The sequence below is a fragment of the Cyanistes caeruleus genome, chromosome 33, assembly GCF_971803275.1.
Source record: "Cyanistes caeruleus chromosome 33, bCyaCae1.hap1.1, whole genome shotgun sequence".
NCBI classification, from domain to species: domain Eukaryota; kingdom Metazoa; phylum Chordata; class Aves; order Passeriformes; family Paridae; genus Cyanistes; species Cyanistes caeruleus.
The window spans coordinates 1789718-1812417 of record NC_141734.1 but is presented as its reverse complement, the minus strand read 5'-3'; the positions used below and the strand labels follow the sequence as shown (position 1 = coordinate 1812417).

General features: G+C 49.2%; 2 protein-coding genes across 4 annotated transcripts; one reads left to right on the top strand and one right to left on the bottom strand.

The window, feature by feature from the left end:
* Nucleotides 1–323: 323 nt before the first annotated feature.
* LOC111945010 (uncharacterized) lies at nt 324–13897 on the bottom strand. The gene is made up of 8 exons (XM_086870676.1): nt 13807–13897; nt 12102–12253; nt 9199–11290; nt 7479–7537; nt 5920–6000; nt 5307–5381; nt 4398–4628; nt 324–3208 (listed from the first exon to the last, which is right to left on the bottom strand). The coding sequence occupies exons 2-8, from the start codon at nt 12235–12237 to the stop codon at nt 1521–1523; spliced, it is 4362 nt and encodes a 1453-aa protein (XP_086726802.1). The 5' UTR covers nt 12238–12253; nt 13807–13897; the 3' UTR covers nt 324–1520.
* Nucleotides 13898–14042: 145 nt separating this feature from the next.
* On the top strand, nt 14043–22023 carry LOC111946007 (uncharacterized). Of its 3 annotated transcripts, none has more exons than XM_086870773.1 (4): nt 14043–14256; nt 15931–16067; nt 17352–17426; nt 19315–22023. In XM_086870773.1, the coding sequence occupies exons 2-4, from the start codon at nt 16034–16036 to the stop codon at nt 21264–21266; spliced, it is 2061 nt and encodes a 686-aa protein (XP_086726899.1). In that variant the 5' UTR covers nt 14043–14256; nt 15931–16033; the 3' UTR covers nt 21267–22023. The 3 variants fall into 3 exon arrangements, with proteins under 3 accessions (XP_086726899.1, XP_086726898.1, XP_086726900.1); XM_086870772.1 differs by having other exon boundaries at nt 14043–14334; XM_086870774.1 differs by lacking the exon at nt 14043–14256 and adding an exon at nt 15608–15787.
* The last annotated feature ends 677 nt before the right edge of the window (nt 22024–22700 follow it).

The window sequence follows — 22700 nt, the reverse complement described above, 5'->3', positions numbered from 1 at the left end:
AATTATTTAATAATTATTTGTTGCTATTTATTTATTAATATGTGTTCGCTATTTATTTGTTATTTATTATTTATTTGTGAATATTTATTAAATATTTATTAATTACCTCCTAAAGATTGTTTTTCATTAAATTTGACGGGGTATTTAATGCTTTTAATTAATGAAATTCATCAGTTGAATTAATTAAGGGGCGTCGTGTCTTTATTGAGAGTTTCCTGTGGTCAGAACGAGGGGAGGAAAATGACAGAAATTCCCAATTTTTTGGGAATTCAATCCCTAAAATTTTTTGGGGGGAGGAAAAAAAAAAAACCGGAAAATCCCAATTTTTTGGCATTTTCAGCCCAAGCCGGATTTTTATTGACCCGACAAAGAAAATACAAAGAAATACAAAGTCACAAAAGTAACAAAAACCAAAAAAAATTCCATTATTTCCTTAAAAAAAACAAACAAAAAAAAAGTTAAAAAAAGCTCGAGTTCGCTCCCGTTTTTTGGGAAAAACCTGGAAAATCCAAAGGAAAATCCAGTTTTTCCTCCTAAACTCACATTTGGTGGCATTCAAGACCCAAACTTGGGATTTTTTTCCCAAATTTTTATATTTTCCTCTAAATTCTAATTTTCCCACAAATTTTCCCGATTTTTTTTTCCCCAAACTTTGAGGTTTTTTTCCCCCAATTCCGAGGCTTTTCCTGGAATTATGAGGGTTTTTTTCCCAACTTTCCAGGTTTTTTCCTGGAATTTTGAATTTTTTTCACCCAATTTTGGGTGGGTTTCCCAGATTTCGGTGTTTTTCCCAAATTTCCGCTGGGTTTTCCCAAATTTTTTTGGGGTTTTTTTCCCCAAATTTAAGAATATTTGGAGGGTTGGGAAGAGCCCCCAGTGTTGGGTTGGGCAATCCCAGTTGGGCACTGGGAGCACTGGGAATGCCGGGAAGTGACCGGAACCACGGAATTCTGGGAATTCTTCATGTTCCCAATGGATTAATGAATGGATTCACCCCTAATTAATTAATTAGAGATCGTTAATTAGCCAAGGGAACGAGTTGGGACCAATCCCAACGTTGAGTCTTGGGATCGACCAATCCCAGTTGGGCACTGGGAGCACTGGGAATGCCGGGAACCACGGAATGCTGGGAATTCCCCACTTAATTAATGAATTAATGAATGAATTCATCGCTAATTAATTTGAGATCATTAATTAGCCACAGGAACGAGTTGGGACCAATCCCAACATTGAGTCTTGGGATTGACCAATCCCAGTTGGGCACTGGGAGCACTGGGAATGCCGGGAAGTGACCGGAACCACGGAATGCTGGGAATTCCCCACTTAATTAATGAATTAATGAATAAATTCACCGCTAATTAATTAGAGATCATTAATTAGCCACAGGAACGAGTTGGGACCAATCCCAACGTTGGATCTCTGATCCCAGTCGGGCACTGGGAGCACCGGGAACGCCGGGAACCCCCCCCATCCCCCCACTTAATTAACCCCCAAACCACCCACCCTAATTAACCCCTCCACTAATTACCCACCGAACCCGCCGGAAAACCCGGCAACGCCCGGCCCGGCAACGCCAACGCCCAGGGCAGCTCCAACGCCGCCGGCACGGCCGAGGAGCCCGGGAACGCCGGGAAAGCCAAACCCCCGGGAACCGCCGGAGCCGGAACCGCCCGCGAGGGCGACGAAGACGCCGACGCCGCCGAAGCCGCGGCGGCTTTGGCGCGTCCGGCCTTGTCGTCGGCGTGGGTGCGCTGGTGTCGGTTGAGGTGGGAGCTGCGGCTGAAGCATTTCCCGCACTCCGGACACTTGTAGGGTTTCTCTCCGGTGTGGACGCGGCGGTGGATGGTGAGCTCGGAGCGTTGGATGAAGCTTTTCCCGCACTCCGAGCACTGGAAGGGTTTTTCCCCCAGATGGGTTCGCTGGTGGGTCAAGAGGTTGGAGGAGACGCTGAAACATTTCCCGCACTCCTGGCACTTGTAGGGTTTTTCCCCCGTGTGCATCCGGCGGTGGATGGTGAGGTCGGATTTTTGGATGAAGCCTTTGGAACAATCCGGGCATTTGTAGGGTTTCTCCCCGGTGTGAATCCGCTGGTGTTTCACCAACGCCGAGCGCTGCCCGAAGCTTTTCCCGCATTCCTGGCACTCGTGCGGCTTCTCCGGCGCCGCCTCCGCTTCCCTCCCGCAATCCTGGCACAAATCCCGGCTTTTCCCGCAATCCAGGCATTTCTCCGGCGACGACACCGCGCTGCTGCCGCCGCCGCCGCCGCCGTGAGCGCGTTGATGCTTCAACAACGCCGCGCCTTGATCGAAACACCGCCCGCACAGCCCGCACTGGAAGAGCTTCCCGTTGCGGTGAGCCGCCAAAAACCCGGCCAGGTGCTCCGGACACCGGTAGGACGCGCGTTCGGCCGCGTGGATTTTCCGGTGCCGGTCCAGGTGGGAGCTGACGCTGAAACTTTTCCCGCACTCGCCGCAGGAATACGGCCGCTCGCCGGTGTGGACGCGCCGGTGCCGCTCCAGGTCGGAGCGTTGGATGAATCCTTTGCCGCAGTGGCCGCAGGCGAAGGGGCGCTCGCCGGTGTGGATGCGCCGGTGCTGCGTCAGGTTGGAGCCGCGGCTGAAGCTCTTGCCGCAGTCGCCGCAGCGGTGCGGCCGCTCGCCCGCGTGCGTTTTCAGGTGTTTCGCCAACGCCGAGCGCTGCCCGAAGCTCTTCCCGCAATCCAGGCACATGTGAGGCGCCGGCTCCGCCGCGGCCGCTTTCCCCCGGGCTCGCTGCGGCGGTCCCGGCCCGCCGGCGTGGGTTCGGCGGTGCCGGTCCAGGTGGGAGCTGACGCTGAAGCGTTTGCCGCAGTCGCCGCAGGGGTAGGGCCGTTCGCCGGTGTGGACGCGCCGGTGCCGCTCCAGGTCGGAGCGCTGGATGAACCCCTTGCCGCAGTCGCCGCAGCGGTGCGGCCGCTCGCCGGTGTGGATGCGCCGGTGCTGCGCCAGGTTGGAGCCGCGGCTGAAGCCTTTGCCGCAGTCGCCGCAGCGGTGCGGCTTCTCGGCCGAGCGGCACCGGGCTTTGCCCGGGCTTTTGCCGCATTCCGAGCACGGCCCCGGCGTTTTCTGGCTCTTCCCGACGGAAAGGTCGGGATCGGGTGGGGTTTGGGGAGGGGCTTGGGTTGCCGGAGGGGCCGGATCGTCCTCGGGGCCGCTGCCGGCGCCGGCACCTGGAGGGGGGACGGGAGGAGATGAATCCCAGCCTGGATCTTCCCATGGAATTCCAGGGATTTGGGTTCCTTGGCCATGGATCCGTCGATCCCAAAATTCCCAATCCCATCCCAGATTTCTCCATGGAATTCCATGGATTGGGTCGGTGTTGACTTTGGCCATGGATCCATTGATCCCAAAAATTCCCAGTCCCAGCCCGATTTTTCCCATGGGATTCCATGGATTGGGTCGGTGTTGACTTTGGCCATGGATCCGTTGATCCCAAAAAATCCAATCCCAGCCCAAAATTTCCCATGGAATTCCATGGATTGGGTCAATGTTGACCTTGGCCATGGATCCTTTGATCCCAAAATTCCCAATCCCATCCCAGATTTTCTCATGGAATTCCATGGATTGGGTCAATGTTGACCTTGGCCATGGATCCATCGATCCCAAAAATTCCCAATCCCATCCCAGATTTTCTCCCATGGAATTCCAGGGATTTGGGTTCCTTGGCCATGGATCCGTCGATCCCAAAAATTCCCAATCCCATCCCAAAATTTCTCCATGGAATTCCGTGGATTTGGGTTTACACTGACCTGGTCGACTCCCAAACCTCCTTCCCCACCCGAAATCCCGGAAAATTCCCCAAAATCCCCACAAAATCCTTCAAAAAAAAAATTCCTGGATGCCTCCACCGCCATTTTTTTGGGGGAATTTTTTTGGGAAAAACGCCAAAACTCATCCCAGTCTTTGGCCATTCCCAAAATTCCCAAAAAACCCCACAAAATCCTCCAAAAAAATTCCTTTTGGTGCCTCTGATGCCGTTTTTTGGGGAATTTTTTGGGAAAAATGCCAAAACTCCTTCCTGGTCTTTGGTTTTTCCCAAAAAATCCCAAAAAATCTCACAAAATTCTCAAAAAAAATCTACTGGATGACTCCGATGATGTTTTTTTCGGGGGAAAAACGCCAAAACTCTCTTCAATCTTTGGTTTTTCCCAAAAATCCCAAAAAAATCCTCCAAAAAAAATTCCTGGATGCCTCCACCGCCATTTTTTGGGGGGAAAAAATGCCAAAACTCATTCCTGGTCTTCGGTTTTTCCCAAAAAATCCCAAAAAATCTCACAAAATTCTCAAAAAAAATCTACTGGATGACTCCGATGACGTTTTTTGTGGGGGGAATTTTTTGGGAAAAACGCCAAAACTCACCTTGGCCTTTGGCCGTTCTCCTCCGGTTCCGGCGTTTTCCGGCCTGGCCTTGTTCCCGCACCAATTCCCGGAGCATTTTTTCCACCTGGCTCCTCCCGGCCGTTTGGAGGATCAGCCCCAGCTGCCGGCGCAGATCCGGCTCCGCCCCTCCCCCGCCGCCGGAACCCCCCGGGGGAGGGGGCGGCGCCGGGGGGGGCTCGGGGTGGTTCTGGTCCCCCTCGGCTTCCGTAGCTGGAAAAGGGGAGGGGGAAAAATGGGGATAAAACCCAAAAAAAAAACCGGGATTTGGGGGGTTCCGGGAAAGATTTGAAGGGTTCGGGGTGGAGTTGTTGAAAATTCCCGGTGGTTTTGGTCAAATTTAAAGGGAATTCCTGAAAATTCCAAAGGTTTCGGTCAAATTTTGTGGGAATCGGTGAAAATTCCAAAGGTTTTGGTCAAATTTAAAGGGAATTCCTGAAAATTCCAAAGGTTTCAGTCAAATTTAAGGGGAAATGGTGAAAATTATGAAGATTTGGGTCAAATTTAAGGGGAATTCCTGAAAATTCCAAAGGTTTTGGTCGAATTTAAATGGAATTCCCGAAAAAATTTGAAGAGAATTCCCAAGAACCCCAAAGGATCCGTTGAAATTTAGGGAGGATTCCCAAAATTCTCAAGGATTTGGTGAAATTGAAGGAAGATTCCCAGAAATTCCAAGGATTTTGGTCAATTTTGTGGGGGGGGAATTTCCAAAACCCCTAAAATTCCATTTTTTTCCCTTTAAAATCCAAACTCCCCGAAATTCCCACCCCACCAAAATCCCGGGAAATCCGCTCAAAATCCCGGGAAAACTCACGGAATTAAGAATTTTTTACGAATTAACCGAAATCTACGGAATTGAACCCAAATTTTCCGGGATTTTTCTCGACTCACCCGACACCAGCCCCCGTCTCCGGTGGGATTCGGCGAACGCGGTGATCCGGGGCCAACTGATGGCGATTTCCTCGGCTTCCAGAGGGAAAAAAATTGGGAATTCTGGGAATTTCCGCGTCCCATTTTCCCACCCCGGCTCCATTTTGGGTTGAAATCCCCGGATTTTGGGCAAATTTTTATTTTTTTTTTTTTTTGGGAAAAAAGCATCCCGGGGAAAATGAGGCTGGAATTTGAGAGGTCCCCAAAAGTTCAAAATTCTTGGAATTTTGCCCTGGGAATTTGGCCAAAAAATGGGAAAATTCCCTTAAATTTTTCCCCAGAGGAACGCCTGAAAATTCCCAAAATTCCCTTAAATTTTTCCAATGGGGAACGCCTGAAAATTCTCAAAATTCCCTCAAATTTCTGCCCTGGGAAATGCCTGAAAATTCCCAAATTTCCCTTAAATTTGTGCCCTGGGAAACGCCTGAAAATTCCCAAAATTCCCTCAAATTTTGCCATGGGGGTTCCCAAAAAAAAAAAAAAAAAACCCAAAAATTCCCTTTTCCCCCCTAAATTCTCCCCTGGGAACTCCCCAAAAATTCCCAAAAATTCCCAAATTTCGGGATCCCCTTACCCAAGGAAATGACATTCTCGTAATTCTCCTGCATCCTCACCCCAAATTTGGGAGATTCCTCCCAAAATCCCAAATCCGAGCCTGCAAGGAGAATCCCAAAAAATCCCCGTTAGGATCCCAAAATCCCAAATTTTGGGGCTTTTCCAGGGGCTGCAATCCCAAATTTTTGGGGTGGATTTTTTGGGGAATTTTAGGATGATTTGAGGAGGAATTTTGGGATAATTTTGGGGCAATACTGGGATGATTTGGGGGTGGATTCGGTGGGAATTTTGGGGGAATTTGGGGATAATTTTGGGATAATTTTGGGATGGTTTGGGGGGAAATTTTAGGGTGGATTTAGAGGGAATTTCCCGAAGGATTTGGGGAAAATTTGGGGGAATTTGGGGTCTCCCTGATCCCGATCTGGTTTGAATCGTGGTCTGGACCAGATCCCAATCCTGACTGGCTTCAAATCCGATCCCGATCCAAATCCTGATTCCAATCCTGATCCCGATCCCGATCCCGATCCGGTTGGAATCCCGATCCCGATCCCGCTCCTGTCCCGGTTCGAATCCCGGTCCAGACCGGATCCCGCTCCCCATCCCGACCTGTTTGGAATCCCGATCCCTCTCCCCATCCCGATCCCCATGATCCCGATCCCGATCCCAATCCCGATCCCGATCCCGATCCCGATCCGGTTGGAATCCCGATCCCGATCCCACTCCTGTCCCGGTTGGAATCCCGGTCCAGACCGGATCCCGCTCCCCATCCCGACCCGTTTGGAATCCCGATCCCTCTCCCCATCCCGATCCCCATGATCCCGATCCCCATCCCGATCCCGATCCCGCCCCGGTTCGATTCCAGCTCCGGACCGGACCAGATCCTGATCCCGCTCTAGGTCCCCATCCCGACCTGGTTGGAATCCTGGTCCGGACCGGATTCCGATCCCAATCCCGATCCCAATCCCCATCCCGATGATCCCGATCCTGATCCCGATCCCAGTCCCAATCCCCATCCCCATCCCCATCCCCATCCCGCCCCGGTTCGATTCCAGCTCCGGACCGGACTGGATCCTGATCCCGCTCCAGGTCCCCATCCCGACCCAGTTGGAATCCCAATCCCGCTCCCCATCGCGATCCCGATAATGATCCCAATGATCCCAATGATCCCAATGATCCCGATCCCGATCCCGACCCGGCTGGAATCCCGATGATCCCGATCCCTCTCCCCATCCCTCTCCCCATCCTCATCCCGATCCCGATCCCGATCCCGATTCCGATAATCCCGATCCCGATCCCGATCCCGATCCCGATCCCTCTCCCCATCCCCATCCCTCTCCCCATCCCTATCCGCATCCCGATCCCGATCCCGATAATCCCGATCCCGATGATCCCCATCCCGCCCCGGTTCGATTCCTGCTCCGGACTGGATCCCACTCCCGATCCCTCTCCCCATTCCGATCCCCCTCCCCATCCCGATCCCGATGATCCCGATCCCGATCCCGATCCCCATCCCGATCCCGATAATCCCGATAATCCCGATGATCCCCATCCCGCCCCGGTTCGATTCCCGCTCCGGACCGGATCCCGATCCCGTTCCCGGTCCCGCTGGAGGCGGCTCCCGGCGTGACCCGGATACAGTGGAACCTCCCCCCTCCCCCTCCTCCTCCTCCTCCCTCCCCCTCCTCTTCCTCCTCCTCCTCCTCCCCCTCCCCTTCTCCCTCCTCCTCTTCCTTCTCCCTCCTCCCTCTCCCCCCTTCTTCTTCCTCCTCCTCCCTCCCATCCCTCCTCCTCCCTCTCCCCCCTTCTTCTTCCTCCTCCTCCTCCCTCCCATCCCTCCTCCTCCCTCTCCCCCCTTCCTCCTCCTCCTCCTCCTCCTCCTCTTCTTCCTCCCCCTTCTTCCCCCTCCCTCCTCCTCCAAAAGCATCCCCGAGGATTCGCCCCCAGGAATTCCCGGGAGATGCTCAAAGAATTCCCAAGGATTTCCCCCCCGAAAAATTCCCAAGGATTTCCCCCCAAAAATTCCCCCAAATGCCAAAAAAAATTCCCAAGGATTTTCCCCCGAAAAATTCCCAAGGATTTCTCTCCCCCCAAAAATTCCTCAAGTGCTCAAAGAATTCCCAAGGATTTCTCTCCCCCCAAAAATTCCTCAAGTGCTCAAAGAATTCCCAAGGATTTCTCTCCCCCCAAAAATTCCTCAAGTGCTCAAAATTCCCAAGGATTCCCCCCCAAAAATTCCCCAAATGCCCAAAAAAATTCCCAAGGATTTCTCTCCCCCCAAAATTCCCAAGAGATCCCAAAGAATTCCCAAGGATTCACCCCAAAAAATTCCCCAAATGCCCCGAAAAATTCCCAAGGATTTCCCCCCCCAAAAGTTCCCCCAAATGCCTAAAAATTCCCAAAATTTCACCCCCCAAAAAATTCCTCAAATGCCCAAAAAAATTCCCAAGGTTTTCCCCCCCAAAATTCCCAAGAGATCCCAAAGAATTCCCAAGATTTCACCCCCAAAATTCCCAAGATGTGCAAAAAATTCCCAAAAAATTCCCAAAAAATTCCCAAGGATTCCCCCCCCCAAAAAAAATTTCCCCCAAAGAATTCCCGATTTTCTGAGGGATTATTCCCAGAATTCCCAGGTTCCCCTCCCCCCCTCCACCCTGATCGGATCCAAGGAAAAAATTCCGGGAATTCCTCACTAAATCTATTTTTTATTCACATTACAAACGAAGAAGAGAATTCCAAAAAATCCCAAAAAAACCCCAAAAAACACCGGGAAAAGCCCCAGAATTCCCGCCTGATTCCCACCCCATCCTTTTCCATCCGGGAAAAATAAAAACAATTAAAAAAAAAAAAAAAATCCATCCCAGAGGATTTTTGGGATCAAATCCTCCTTTCTTTCCCGAATTCCCCGTTTCGGGAATTTTTCCCGGCTGAATAAATACAATAAATTACAGAACCGCCCGGAATTCCGGCTTTTCCAACCTCCAAAAAAAAAAACAACCTCTGGATCGGGGCCAAAAACAACAACAACAACCAAAAAATCCCACGACGGAAAACCCAGGATCATCCAAACCACCCAAAATTCCGGGATTTCCCCCAACTCCATCCCGAGGATTTTTTATTTCCCCCCCAGGAAAACTCGATTTTTCCCGGAAAAACCGGAAATTCCGTGTTTTTTTTTTTTTTAATTCCGTATCTACCCTACTTTCCTACTCTACCCTACCCCCCAAAAAAAACCAAAACTACGTCCGGGAATTCCGGGAACGCTGGGAAAAAATAAAAATTCCCAGATTTTTCCTTTCACCCCTCCGGCATTTCCTCCTCGTTTCCGTGACTCCGCAGCTGCCGCCGGATCTGGGATCCCATCCCGGAATTCCGGCTGGGATCGTGGATCCGCCGGTGTTTGGCCAAGGCCGACGGATCCGGGAAGGATTTCCCGCACTGGCCGCAGATTTTTTGGGATTCGGCCGAGGATTTCCCCGTTTTTTGGGATGGTTCCTCCTGGATCCGTCGGGTTTTGACGGACGCTGCCGGATCGACGGCGCAATTCCCGATTTTCTGGGATTCTTCCGCGCATTTCCCGATTTTTTGGGATTCCTCCGTGAATTTCCCCATTTTTTGGGATTCCTCTGTGAATTTCCCAATTTTTTGGGATTCCTCCGTGAATTTCCCACTTTTTTGGGATTCTTCCACGCATTTCCCGATTTTTTGGGATTCCTCTGCAAATTTCCCAATTTTTTGGGATTCCTCTGCAAATTTCCCAACTTTTTGTGATTCCTCTGCAAATTTCCCGATTTTTTGGGATTCCTCTGCAAATTTCCCAATTTTTTGGGATTCCTCTGCAAATTTCCCAACTTTTTGGGATTCCTCTGCAAATTTCCCAACTTTTTGGGATTCCTCCGCACAATTCCCACTTTTTTGGGTTTCCTCCGCCGCACACTTCCCAAATTTTTGGGATTCTCTCAGGCATTTCCCGCTTTTTTGGGATTCCTCTGCAAATTTCCCAACTTTTTGTGATTCCTCTGCACAATTACCACTTTTTTGGGTTTCCTCCGCCGCACACTCCCCGATTTCTTGCTCTTCCTCCGCGCACTTCCGCATTTTTTGGGATTCCCCCGCGCGCTTCCCGACTTTTCTCCCTTCCTCGTGCGTCCTCCGGTGCTTGGCCAACGCCGACGGATCCGAGAAGGATTTCCCGCAGTCTCCGCAGCTTTTCCGGGATCCGGCTCCGTGCGCCCTCAGGTGCTTCTGGAAGTGGAGGGTGGAATTAAAACTCTTCCCGCACTCCCCGCAGACGTGGGGCCGACCCCCGGCGTGCGTCCGCTGGTGCCGGTAGAGGTGGGAAGTCCTCCCGAAGCTCTTCCCGCATTCCGGGCACTCGTAGGGTTTCTCCCCGGTGTGAATCCGCTGGTGCCGCTCCCAGTGGGAGCTCCAGGAAAAACTCTTCCCGCAATCCCCGCACCGATACGGCTTCTCCTCGCCGGTTCCGCCGTGGGAGCTCCGCCGGTGCCGGGCGTATTGGGACCGCGCTCCGAAGCCTTTCCCGCATTCCTCGCAGCGGAAAGGGCCTTCCCCGAGGTGAATCCCTTGGTGTTTCACCAAAGCCGGAGCGTCGCCGAAGCTTTTCCGGCACAGGGAACATTTGTAGGGTCTCACCCCGGTGTGAGTCCCTTGGTGCCGCTCGAAATGCAGGATGCTGCCGAAACTCCTCCCGCAGTAGGTGCAGATGTAGGAGCGACCGCCGGCGTGGCCGCGTTGGTGCCGGTAGAGGTGGGAACTCCTGGAAAAGCTCTTCCCGCATTCCGGGCACTCGTAGGGTTTCTCTCCGGTGTGAATCCGCCGGTGCCGGAGCCAGTGGGAACTCCAGGAGAAGCTTTTCCCGCAATCGCCGCATCGGAAAGGCAAATCGCCGGTGTGGAGCCGCCGGTGGGTGGCCAACTCTTTATTCCGCCGGAAACTCTTCCCGCACTCCTGACACCGGTAAGGAAAACCGCGGGGTTTCTCCGCGGCCGGATCGGCGCCGCCGTGGCCGCGTTGATGCCGGTAAAGGTTGGAGGAGACGTTGAAGCTCTTCCCGCAGTGGGAACAGCGGAACGGTTTCTCCCCCGTGTGCGTCCGGCGGTGCTTGGAGAAATGCGAGCTGCAGCTGAAGCTCTTCCCGCACTCCGAGCACTCGTAGCTCTTCTGGAGGACGATGATGCTCTTGAAGTTGGAAAAACTCGGGGATTTCGGGCTCCTCTTCCCGCTTTTCCCCGACGTCCCGGGGTCGATTTGTTGCACCACGGTCCAACGTAAAGTTTCCCGCTCCGAGGGGTCGGGGTTGGGGAAGAGGCTGCCGGGATCTAATTCCACGATTTCGGGGTCGTCCGGGTGGGGAAGGTTGGAGTCTGGGGTTCCTGGGATTTGGGGATGGGGGGAAAAAAAAAAACGGGAATTCCGTGGGGTTTTCCCCAGGATTTTTGTGGAATTTTTCCAATTTTTTTTTGGTGGAATTTTCCACTTTTTTTTTTTGGTGAATTTTCTACTTTTTTTGGGATTTTTCCATTTTTTGGGGGGAATTTTCCACTTTTTTTTTGTGGAATTTTCAAATTTTTTTTGTGGAATTTTCCTTTTTTTTGGTGGAATTTTCCACTCTTTTTTTTGGTGAAATTTTCCACTCTTTTTTGGTGGAATTTTCCTTTTTTATTGCTGGAATTTTCCACACTTTTTTGGTGGAATTTCCCACTTCTTTTTGCTGGAATTTTCTACTTTTTTTTTTTTGGAATTTTCCACTTTTTTTTGGTGGAATTTTCCATTTTTTTGGGGTGGAATTTTCCACTTTTTTTGGGGGTTTTTTTTGGTGGGGTTTTCCGTATTTCCCAGGGGATTTTTCCCCACTTCCAGTGAGTTTTCCCATTTTTTATGCGATTTTCCCCATTTCCCATGGGATTTCCTATTTTTTATGGGATTTTCCCCATTTCCCATGGGATTTCCTATTTTTTATGGGATTTTCCCCATTTCCCATGGGATTTCCTATTTTTTATGGGATTTTCCCCATTTCCCATGGGATTTCCTATTTTTTATGGGATTTCCCCCATTTCCCGTGGGGATTTTCCCATTTTTTATGGATTTCAAAGCAAATTTCAGCTGGGATCGGGGATTTATGGGATTTATTTATGGGATTTATGGGATTTTCCCGCTTTTCCCAAGGATCCTTCCCGAACTTACCCCGGATCCCGTTGGGATCGTAGGGATCTTCCTCCCCCTCATCCCCGAAAATCACCTCCGGCTCCTCCTCTTCCTCCTCCTCCTCCTCTTCCTCCTCCTCCTCCTCTTCCTCCTCCTCCTCCTCCCACGGATCCATCGCCCGCTCCGGGATCCTGGAAAATCCACCCCCAAAAAAAAAATTTTAAAAAACAAAATTTCCAGCCCCAAAAATTTCCAACCCCGAAAAATTCCCGCCCCCCCAAAAATTCCGGCCCCAAAAAAATTCCAACCCCAAAAAATTCCAAACCCAAAGAATTCCGGGGATTCAAGGACCCCCGTCCCCAATTCCGTTCCCGTTTTTCCCCAGGAATTAAAAACCCCGAAAAATTCCCCATTTTTCCAGGAATTGAAATCCCAAAAATTCCATTTTCTCGGGAATTATCAGCCCCCAAAAATTCCCATTTTTCCCAGGAATTAAACCCCAAAAAATTCCCATTTTCCCAGGAATTAAGCCCCAAAAAATTCCCATTTTTCCAGGAATTAAAACCCCAAAAAATTCCTAATTTTCCCAGGAATTAAAGGACTCCAAATCCTCATTTTTCCAGGAATTAAAACCCCCAAAATTCCCATTTTTCCCTGGAATTAAAAACCCCCAAAATTCTCATTTTTCCAGCAATTAAACCCCCCAAAAATCCCCATTTCCCCATCAATTAAACCCCCAAAATTTCCCATTTTCCCAGCAATTAAAACCCAAAAAATTCCCATTTTTCCCAGCAATTAAACCCCCCAAAATTCCCATTTTAACCCCCCCAAAAATCCCAATTTTCCCAGCAATTAAACCCCCCAAAAATCCCAATTTAACCCCCCCAAAAATCCCAATTTCCCACCAATTAAACCCCCAAAAAATCCCAATTTAACCCCCCCAAAAATCCCAATTTCCCAGCAATTAAACCCCCCAAAAATCCCAATTTCCCACCAATTAAACCCAAAAAATTCCCATTTTAACCCCCCCAAAATCCCAATTTTCCCCACCAATTAAATCCCCCAAAAATCCCAATTTTCCCAGCAATTAAACCCCCCAAAATTCCCATTTAACCCCCCCAAAAATCCCAATTTCCCAGGAATTAAAACCCCCAAAATCCACAATTTCCCACCAATTAAACCCCCCAAAATTCCCATTTTAACCCCCCCAAAAATCCCAATTTCCCAGCAATTAAACCCCCCAAAATTCACATTTTTCCAGGAATTAAACCCAAAAAAATTCCCAATTTCCCAGCAATTAAACCCCCCAAAAATCCCAATTTTCCCACCAATTAAACCCCCAAAATTCCCATTTTAACCCCCCCAAAAATCCCAATTTCCCAGCAAATTAAACCCCCAAAATTCACATTTTTCCAGGAATTAAACCCAAAAAAATTCCCATTTTCCCAGGAATTAAACCCCCCCAAAAATCCCATTTTCCCACCAATTAAACCCCCAAAATTCCCATTTTAACCCCCAAAAAATCCCAATTTCCCCAGGAATTTCCGACACCCCCCCCCCCCCACCCAATTCCCAAAATCCCCCAGAAATTCCAACCCCTCCCCCCCATCCCCCACCCCCCCCCACAAAGCGGCTCCACCTCCCCTCCCCCACCCCATTCCCATTAAAAAAAAAACCCCAAAAACCCCAAAAAAACCCCAAAAATCCCCCCAAAAAAACCGGGAATTTCCCCTCCCCCACCCACCTTAAAACCTCTCCCTCTTCCAGGTTTTTTTTCCCGGTTTTTCCCGATTTTTTTTCCCGGGTTTTTTTTTTTTTCCCCTCTCGCGGTTCCTGGGGGTCTCCCCCTCCCCCACCCCACCCCTCCCCCCCCTTTTCTTTTTCCTGTTTCTCCCCCTTTTTTTTTTTTTTTTTTTTCCGATATCCCGGATTTTTTTTTTCTTTTTTCCCCTTTTTTTTTTTTCCCTTTTTGCTCCAACCCCTTCCTGTGTGTCCTGGGATCACGGAGCCGACGTGCAACACCCTCCCCCTCCCCCCCTTTTCTTTTATTCCCAATTTTTTTATTCCCACCCCCCCCCCTTTCCTCAAAATTCCAATTTTTTTTTTATTTTTTTATTATTATTATTATTTTTTTTTTTTTTTTTTTTCCCCGCTCTTTCCCGGTTTTTTTTTTATTATTTTTCCGGCATTCCAGGTAATAATTTTAATTTTAATAATCATTTTTTATTCCTTCTTAAAAGGGAAAATTCCTCGCTCCGACCGCGCCCCGAGGGTGAGGATTGAAATGGGGATTAATTAAAAAAAAAATTATACCATTAAATAATAACAATAATTAATAAAAATAAAGGTGGGCGGGAGGGGATCATTCCCAGAAATCTCCCTTTGGAATTTTAACCCTTGGAATTCCCGCGGATTCTTTTATAATTTTAATTTTAATTTTATTTTATTTCTCCTCCTCCCCCACTCCCCGATCCCGTTTTATTTTATTTTTAAGCTCCAAAATTCCCAAAAATTCCCGATTTTATTTTTTTTTTTTAAATTTATTCTTTTTTATCCCGGTTTTTCCTTGTCCTCCCATTCCGATCGAGACCCTCCTCCATTTTTTTTCCCCCGGATTTTATATTTATTTTTTTCCCCGGTTTTTCACCATTTTTTCTTGCGATTTTCACGGATTTTCTCCCGTTTTTCCCCCTTTTTTTTTAATCCCATCCCATTTTTCCCATTTTCCCCATTTTTTCCCATCTTTTATTTCCCATTTTTCCCGGTTTTTTCCCGGTTTTTTCCCGGTTTTTTCCCGTTTTTCCCGCCCCTTTTCCTTCCTTTTTTCGTCCTTTTATTCCCTTTTCCCCTCCTCCCTTTTTTTCCCTTTTTCCCGGTTTTTTCCCCCATTTTCCCCCTTTTTTTAATTTCCTTAAATTCCGGCGCCCCTCCCCCACCCCCATTTTAAATAAATAAATAAATCCCCGCGCTTTTTTTAACCCTTTCATTCCCTGGGTTTATTTTATTTTATTTTATTTTATTTTATTTTATTTTATTTTATTTTATTTTATTTTATTTTATTTTATTTTATTTTATTTTATTTTATTTTATTTTATTTTATTTTTTATTTTTATTTTTATTTTTATTTTATTTTTTATTTTTATTTTATTTTGTTTTATTTTATTTTATTTTATTTTATTTTATTTTATTTTATTTTATTTTATTTTATTTTATTTTACTTTATTTTAATTTAATTTAAGTTTATTTTGTTTAGTTTTTATTTTATTTTATTTTATTTTATTTCATTTTATTTTATTTTATTTTTATTTATTTTATTTTACTTTATTTAACTTTATTTTATTTTATTTTTATTTTATTTATTTTATTTCATTTCATTTCATTTCATTTTTAATTTATTATTTCATTTCATTTTTATTTTATTTTATTTTATTTTATTTTATTTTATTTTATTTTATTTTATTTTATTTTATTTTATTTTATTTTATTTTATTTTATTTTATTTCATTTCATTTAATTTTATTTCATTTCTTTTCATTTCATTTCATTTCATTTCATTTCATTTCATATCATTTTTATTTTATTTTACTTTATTTTAATTTAATTAAATTTTATTTTATTTTAATTTCATATATTTTATTTTATTTTTATTTTTTCCATGGAAACCCCAAATCCTTTTTCAAACCCTTCCCAAAATCTGGAAAACCGGGATTAATCTGGGAATTAAGGTGGGAATTTTGAGGGGGGGGGAGGTCCCTTCCCAAAATCCCTCAATTCCCAAAAAAAATTCCCAAAAAAATTAAAAATCCCCCATTCCAAAACACGGAAAAACTCCAAATTTAAGGAATATTTTATTCCCCCCCCCACCCAGGATCCCAAAAATCCCGGAGCTGTCGGAATTTGGAGATTTGGGATTTTCCCCGCCCGACAAAATTCCCAAAATCTTCGGGATCAGCTCGGAATTCCGGGAGGAGATGCAGGAAAGCTACGAGAGCGTCATTTCCTTGGGTAAGAGCCCGAATTCCCTCGGATTTCCCCTCAAATTCGGGATCGAATCCCTTTCGTTTTCGGATTTTGGGAAATTTTTCCGGTATTTTTCCTGGATTTCAAGAAATTTTCCAGGTTTTTCTCGTATTTTGGGAAACTTTCCGTGATTTTTTTCCTGGATTTCAGGGAAATTTTTCAGGATTTTCCCCCAGATTTCGGAAAAATTTTCCGGGATTTTTTCCCTGGATTTTGGGAATTTTTCTGGGATTTTTCCCCGATTTTGGGAAAATTTTCCAGGATTTTTCCTGGATTTCGTGGAATTTTTCCGTGATTTTTTCCCAAATTTTTTCCTGGGATTTTGGGGAAAATTTCCAGGATTTTTTCCCGGGATTTCGGGGAATTTTTCCAGGATTTTTTTCCCAGATTTTGGGGAAATTTTCCAGGATTTTTTCCCAAATTTTTCCCAGGATTTCGGGGAAATTTTCCGTGATTTTTTCCCGGGATTTTGGGGAATTTTTCCAGGATTTTTTCCCAGGATTTCAGGAAATTTTCCAGGATTTTTTCCGGGATTTTTTTCCGGGATTTTGGGGAATTTTTCCCGGATTTTTTTCCGGGATTTTGGGGAAATTTTCCGTGATTTTTCCCAGGATTTCGGGGAATTTTTCCCAGATGTTTTTCCAGGATTTTGGGGAAATTTTCCGTGATTTTTCCCGGGATTTCGGGGAATTTTTCCAGGATTTTTTCCCGGATTTTGGGGAAATTTTCCAGGATTTTTTCCTGAATTTTTCCCAGGATTTCGGGGAAATTCTCCGTGATATTTTCCTGGGATTTTGGGGAAATTTTCCGTGATTTTTCCCGGGATTTCGGGGAATTTTTCCCAGATTTTTTCCCGGGATTTCGGGGAAATTTTCTGCGATTTTTTCTGTGATTTTTTCCTGGGATTTTGGGGAAATTTTCCAGGATTTTTTCCGGGATTTTGGGGAAATTTTCCGTGATTTTTTCCCGGGATTTCGGGGAATTTTTCCCAGATTTTTTCCCAGATTTTTTCCAGGGTTTCAGGGAAATTTTCTGGGATTTTTTCCTGGGATTTCAGGAATTTTTCCAGGATTTTTTCCCGGGATTTTGGGGAAATTTTCCAGGATTTTTTCCCGGATTTTTTCAGGGATTTTTGGGGAAATTTTCCAGGATTTTTCCCGGGATTTCGGGGAATTTTTCCATGATTTTTCCCTGGATTTTGGGGAATTTTTCCGTGATTTTTTCCCGGGATTTTGGGGGAATTTTCCGGGATTTTGTTGTTCCCGGCAGCCGAGGAAATCGCCATCAGCTGGCCGCGGATCACCGCCTTCGCCGAATCGCACCGGAGACGCGGCCTGGGCGCCGGTGAGTCACCGGGGATCGGCCGGAATCGGGGTTGGAATCTTCCAGTCGGGACAAAATTTGGGATTTGGACCCGAAAAACCTCCTCAGGATCCCAAAAATTCTCATCAGGATCCCCAAAAACCCCAAAACCCCACCCTGGACCCCAAAAAACTCCTTGGGATCCCAAAATTCTCCTCAGGATCCCCAAAATTCTCCTCAGGATCCCAAAAATGGCCCCAAAAAGCCCAAAACCTCCCTTGGAGACCCCAAAATTCTCCTCAGAACCCCAAAAACCTCCCCTGGACCCCCCAAAATGCCTCAAAAACCACCCCAAAATGCCCTAAAAACCATCCCAAAACCCCAAAAACCTCCCCTGGACCCCCCCAAGACCCCAAAAACCTCCTTGAGACCCCCAAAATTCTCCTCAGGACCCCCAAAACCCCCAAAATTCTCCTCAGGATCCCAAAAACCTCCCCTGGACCCCCCAAAAATCTCCCAAAGACCCCAAAATTCTTCTCAGGACCCCCAAAAACTGCCCCCAAACCTCCCCAAGATTCCAAAAACCACCCCAAGACCCCCAAAACTGCCCCCAAACCCCCAAAATTCTCCTCAGGATCCCAAAAACTGCCCCAAAACCCCAAAATTCTCCTCAAAACCCCCAAAATTCTCCTCAGGATCCCAAAAACTGCCCCAAAATCCCCAAAATCCTTCCCAAAACCCCCTAAAAACTGCCCCAAAACCCCCCAAATCTCCCCTGTACCCCAAAATTCTCCTGAGGATCCCAAAAACTGCCCCAAAACCCCCAAATTTCTCCTCAGGACCCCCAAAAACTGCCCCAAAACCCCCAAAACCTCCCTTGGAGACCCCAAAAGTCTCCTCAGGAACCCAAAAACTGCCCCAAAACCCCCAAAATTCTCCTCAGGACCCCCAAAAACTGCCCCAAAACCCCCAAAAGTCTCCTCAGGAACCCAAAAACTGCCCCAAAACCCCCAAAATCCTCCCCAAAACCCCCCAAAACCCCCCCCGCCCCCCCCAAGACCTCAAAAACCTCCTTGAGACCCCAAAAACCTCCTCAGGATCCCAAAAACTGCCCCAAAACCCCCAAAATCCTTCCCAAAACCCCCCAAAACCCCACCCCGGACCCCTCCAAGACCTCAAAAACCTCCTTGAGACCCCAAAATTCTCCTCAAAACCCCCAAAATTCTCCTCAGGATCCCAAAAACTGGCCCAAAACCCCCAAAATCTCTCCTGTACCCCAAAAACCTCCCGAAGACCCCAAAAACTGCCCCAAAACCCCCAAAATCCTCCGCAAAACCCCCCAAAACCCCACCCCGGACCCCCCCAAGACCTCAAAAACCTCCTTGAGACCCCAAAATTCTCCTCAGGATCCCAAAAACTGCCCCAAAACCCCCAAAATCTCCCCTGTACCCCAAAATTCTCCTGAGGATCCCAAAAACTGCCCCAAAACCCCCAAAAGTCTCCTCAGGATCCCAAAATTCTCCTCAGGATCCCAAAAACTGCCCCAAAACCCCCAAGATTCTCCTCAGGACCCCCAAAAACTGCCCCAAAACCCCCAAAATCTCCCCTGTACCCCAAAAACCTCCTCAGGATCCCAAAAACTGCCCCAAAACCCCCAAAAGTCTCCTCAGGATCCCAAAAACTGCCCCAAAACCCCCAAATTCTCCTCAAAGCCCCCAAAATTCTCCTCAGGATCCCAAAAACTGCCTTAAAACCCCCAAAATTCTCCTCAGGACCCCCAAAAACTGCCCCAAAACCCCCAAAAGTCTCCTCAGGAACCCAAAAACTGCCCCAAAACCCCCAAAAGTCTCCTCAGGATCCCAAAAACTGCCCCAAAACCCCCAAAATCCTCCCCAAAACCCCACCCCGGACCCCCCTTTTCCCCCTCCAGACGCCGCCCCGGCCTCTCCGAGCGACAACGACGAGGAAGAGCCGCCCCCAGCACCTCTGGAAAAACCCGAAATCCCCGGAACGCCGCCGCCGCCAGCTCCCAACCCCAAATCCCCCCAGAACCCCCAAACCCCCAAAGCCGAGACCCTAAAACCGGAACCCCAACCCCGGAAAAACCCGGGGAAACGCCGCGGGAAACCCCAGAAATTCCGGAATTTTCGCTGCCACGACTGCGGCAAAGCCCTGGCGGCGCCCAAACGCCGGCGAGGGACGGAGCGGCCCCACAAGTGTCAGGAATGCGGGAAAAGTTTCCGTTTGAGCTCCGGCTTGGTGACCCACCGACGCCGGCATTCTGGGGAAAATCCCTACAAATGCCCGGATTGCGGGAAATCCTTCAGCGTGGGCTCGGCCTTCATCCAGCACCGGCGGATCCACGGCGGCGCGGCGCCGTGCCGCTGCGGGGTTTGCGGGAAGAGTTTCCCGGCGAGTTCGGGGTTGGTGAAGCACCAGAAGGTTCATTCGGAGGAGAAGCCCTACAAGTGCGGGGATTGCGGGAAGGGGTTTAATTGGAATTCCCACTTGGAGCGGCACCGGAGGATTCACACCGGAGAGAAACCCTACGAGTGCCCGGAATGCGGGAAGAGCTTCTCGTGGAGCTCGCATTTGGATCGGCACCGCCGAACCCACGCGGCGGCGGAAACGGGCGGGAGGTGCGAGGAGTGCGGGGAATGCGGGAAGGGGTTCCCAAAAAACGGCGGGGATCCCCAAATCCCGAAGAAACGCCGGGAAGCGGCGGAGAAACCGCACAAATGCGGGGAATGCGGGAAGGGGTTCGGCGCGGCGGCGGCGTTGGCGCAGCACCGGCGCGGTCACGCTCCGGGAAAACCTTACGAGTGCCGGGAATGCGGGAAAAGCTTTTCCTGGAGTTCCCACTTGGATCGGCACCGCCGGATCCACATGGGGGAGAAACCCTTCCGCTGCGGGAATTGCGGGAAGGGATTTTCCCAAAGCTCCCACTTGGAGCGGCACCGGAAAATCCACGGGGAGCCGTGCCGGGAATGCGGGAAGAAGGAGGGGGGGAAAAGCGGGAGAAGCTTCCAGAAGCGCTGCGGGATTTCGGGAGGGGAGGGCGGTGACGGTGGGGAGGAATCGGAGCGGGGAGAGGAGGGAAAAGGCGGGGAAAATTCGGGATGGAGCGTCGGGAATTCGACGGGTGGGGCGAGGCAGAGCGGAGGGAAAACGCTGGCGTGCCCGGAATGCGGGAAAAGCTTCGGGCAGAACTCGGCGTTGGCCAAACACCGGCGGCTTCACAGCGGCGAGAAACCCTACAAATGCCCGGAATGCGGGAAAAGCTTCGGCGTTCGCTCCAACCTCATCAAGCACCAACGGACTCACCTGGGGGAGAAACCCTACAAGTGCCCGGAATGTTCCAAAGGCTTCATCCAAAAATCCGACCTCACCAAGCACCGCCGGATGCACACGGGGGAAAAACCCTACGAGTGCCGGGAGTGCGGGAAACGCTTCAGCGTCTCCTCCAACCTCATCAAGCACCAGCGGATTCACCTGGGGGAAAAACCCTTCCAGTGCTCGGAGTGCGGGAAAAGCTTCATCCAACGCTCCGAGCTCACCATCCACCGCCGCGTCCACACCGGAGAGAAACCCTACAAGTGTCCGGAGTGCGGGAAATGCTTCAGCCGCAGCTCCCACCTCAACCGGCACCAGCGCACCCACGCCGGCGACAAGGCCGGACGCGCCAAAGCCGCCGCGGCTTCGGCGGCGTCGGCGTCTTCGTCGCCCTCGCGGGCGGTTCCGGCTCCGGCGGTTCCCGGGGGTTTGGCTTTCCCGGCGTTCCCGGGCTCCTCGGCCGTGCCGGCGGCGTTGGAGCTGCCCTGGGCGTTGGCGTTGCCGGGCCGGGCGTTGCCGGGTTTTCCGGCGGGTTCGGTGGGTAATTAGTGGAGGGGTTAATTAGGGTGGGTGGTTTGGGGGTTAATTAAGTGGGGGGATGGGGGGGGTTCCCGGCGTTCCCGGTGCTCCCAGTGCCCGACTGGGATCAAAGATCCAACGTTGGGATTGGTTCCAATTCATTCCCATGGCTAATTAACAATCTCAAATTAATTAGGGGTGAATCCAATCATTCATTCATTAATTAAGTGGGGAATTCCCAGCATTCCGTGGTTCCCGGCATTCCCAGTGCTCCCAGTGCCCAACTGGGATTGGCCGATCCCAAGACTCAACGTTGGGATTGGTCCCAACTCGTTCCTGTGGCTAATTAACGATCTCTAATTAATTAATTAGGGGTGAATCCATTCATTAATCCATTGGGAACATGAAGAATTCCCAGCATTCCGTGGTTCCGGTCACTTCCCGGCATTCCCAGTGCTCCCAGTGCCCGACTGGGATTGCCCAACCCAACACTGGGAGTTCTTCCCAACCCTCCAAAAATTCTTAAATTTGGGGAAAAAACCCCAAAAATATGGGAAAACCCAGCGGAAATTTGGGAAAAACACCGAAATCTGGGAAACCCACCCAAAATTGGGTGAAAAAAATTCAGAATTCTAGGAAAAAATGGGGAAAGTTGGGAAAAAAACAGTAAAAAATCCAGGAAAAGCCTCGGAATTGGGGGGAAAAACCTCAAAGTTTGGGGATAAAAATGGGGAAAATTTGGAGAAAAATCGGGATTTTGGGGAAAATATAAAAATTTGGGAATTGAGTTGAGGTTTGTTCTTCGTCGTCTTCGTCGCCCTCGCGGGCGGTTCCGGCTCCGGCGGTTCCCGGGGGTTTGGCTTTCCCGGCGTTCCCGGGCTCCTCGGCCGTGCCGGCGGCGTTGGAGCTGCCCTGGGCGTTGGCGTTGCCGGGCCGGGCGTTGCCGGGTTTTCCGGCGGGTTCGGTGGGTAATTAGTGGAGGGGTTAATTAGGGTGGGTGGTTTGGGGGTTAATTAAGTGGGGGGATGGGGGGGGTTCCCGGCGTTCCCGGTGCTCCCAGTGCCCGACTGGGATCAAAGATCCAACGTTGGGATTGGTTCCAATTCATTCCCGTGGCTAATTAACAATCTCAAATTAATTAGCGGTGAATCCATTCATTAATTCATTAATTAAGTGGGGAATTCCCAGCATTCCGTGGTTCCGGTCACTTCCCGGCATTCCCAGTGCTCCCAGTGCCCAACTGGGATTGGTCGATCCCAAGACTCAACGTTGGGATTGGTCCCAACTCGTTCCCTTGGCTAATTAACGATCTCTAATTAATTAGCGGTGAATTCATTCATTAATTCATTAATTAAGTGGGGAATTCCCAGCATTCCGTGGTTCCCGGCATTCCCAGTGCTCCCAGTGTCCAACTGGGATTGGTTGATCCTAAGACTCAACGTTGGGATTGGTCCCAACTCGTTC

Coding starts and splice junctions, on each gene's coding strand:
- LOC111945010 (XM_086870676.1), bottom strand. CDS start 12,237: ATGGATCCGTGGGAGGAGGAGGAGGAGGAAGAGGAGGAGGAGGAGGAA. Junction 11,291..12,101: donor CGATCCCAACGGGATCCGGG/GTAAGTTCGGGA, acceptor CCCAAATCCCAG/GAACCCCAGACTCCAACCTT. Junction 6,001..7,478: donor GGGAACGGGATCGGGATCCG/GTCCGGAGCGGG, acceptor TTCTCCTTGCAG/GCTCGGATTTGGGATTTTGG.
- LOC111946007 (XM_086870773.1), top strand. CDS start 16,034: ATGCAGGAAAGCTACGAGAGCGTCATTTCCTTGG. Junction 16,068..17,351: donor CGAGAGCGTCATTTCCTTGG/GTAAGAGCCCGA, acceptor TGTTCCCGGCAG/CCGAGGAAATCGCCATCAGC. Junction 17,427..19,314: donor GAGACGCGGCCTGGGCGCCG/GTGAGTCACCGG, acceptor TTCCCCCTCCAG/ACGCCGCCCCGGCCTCTCCG.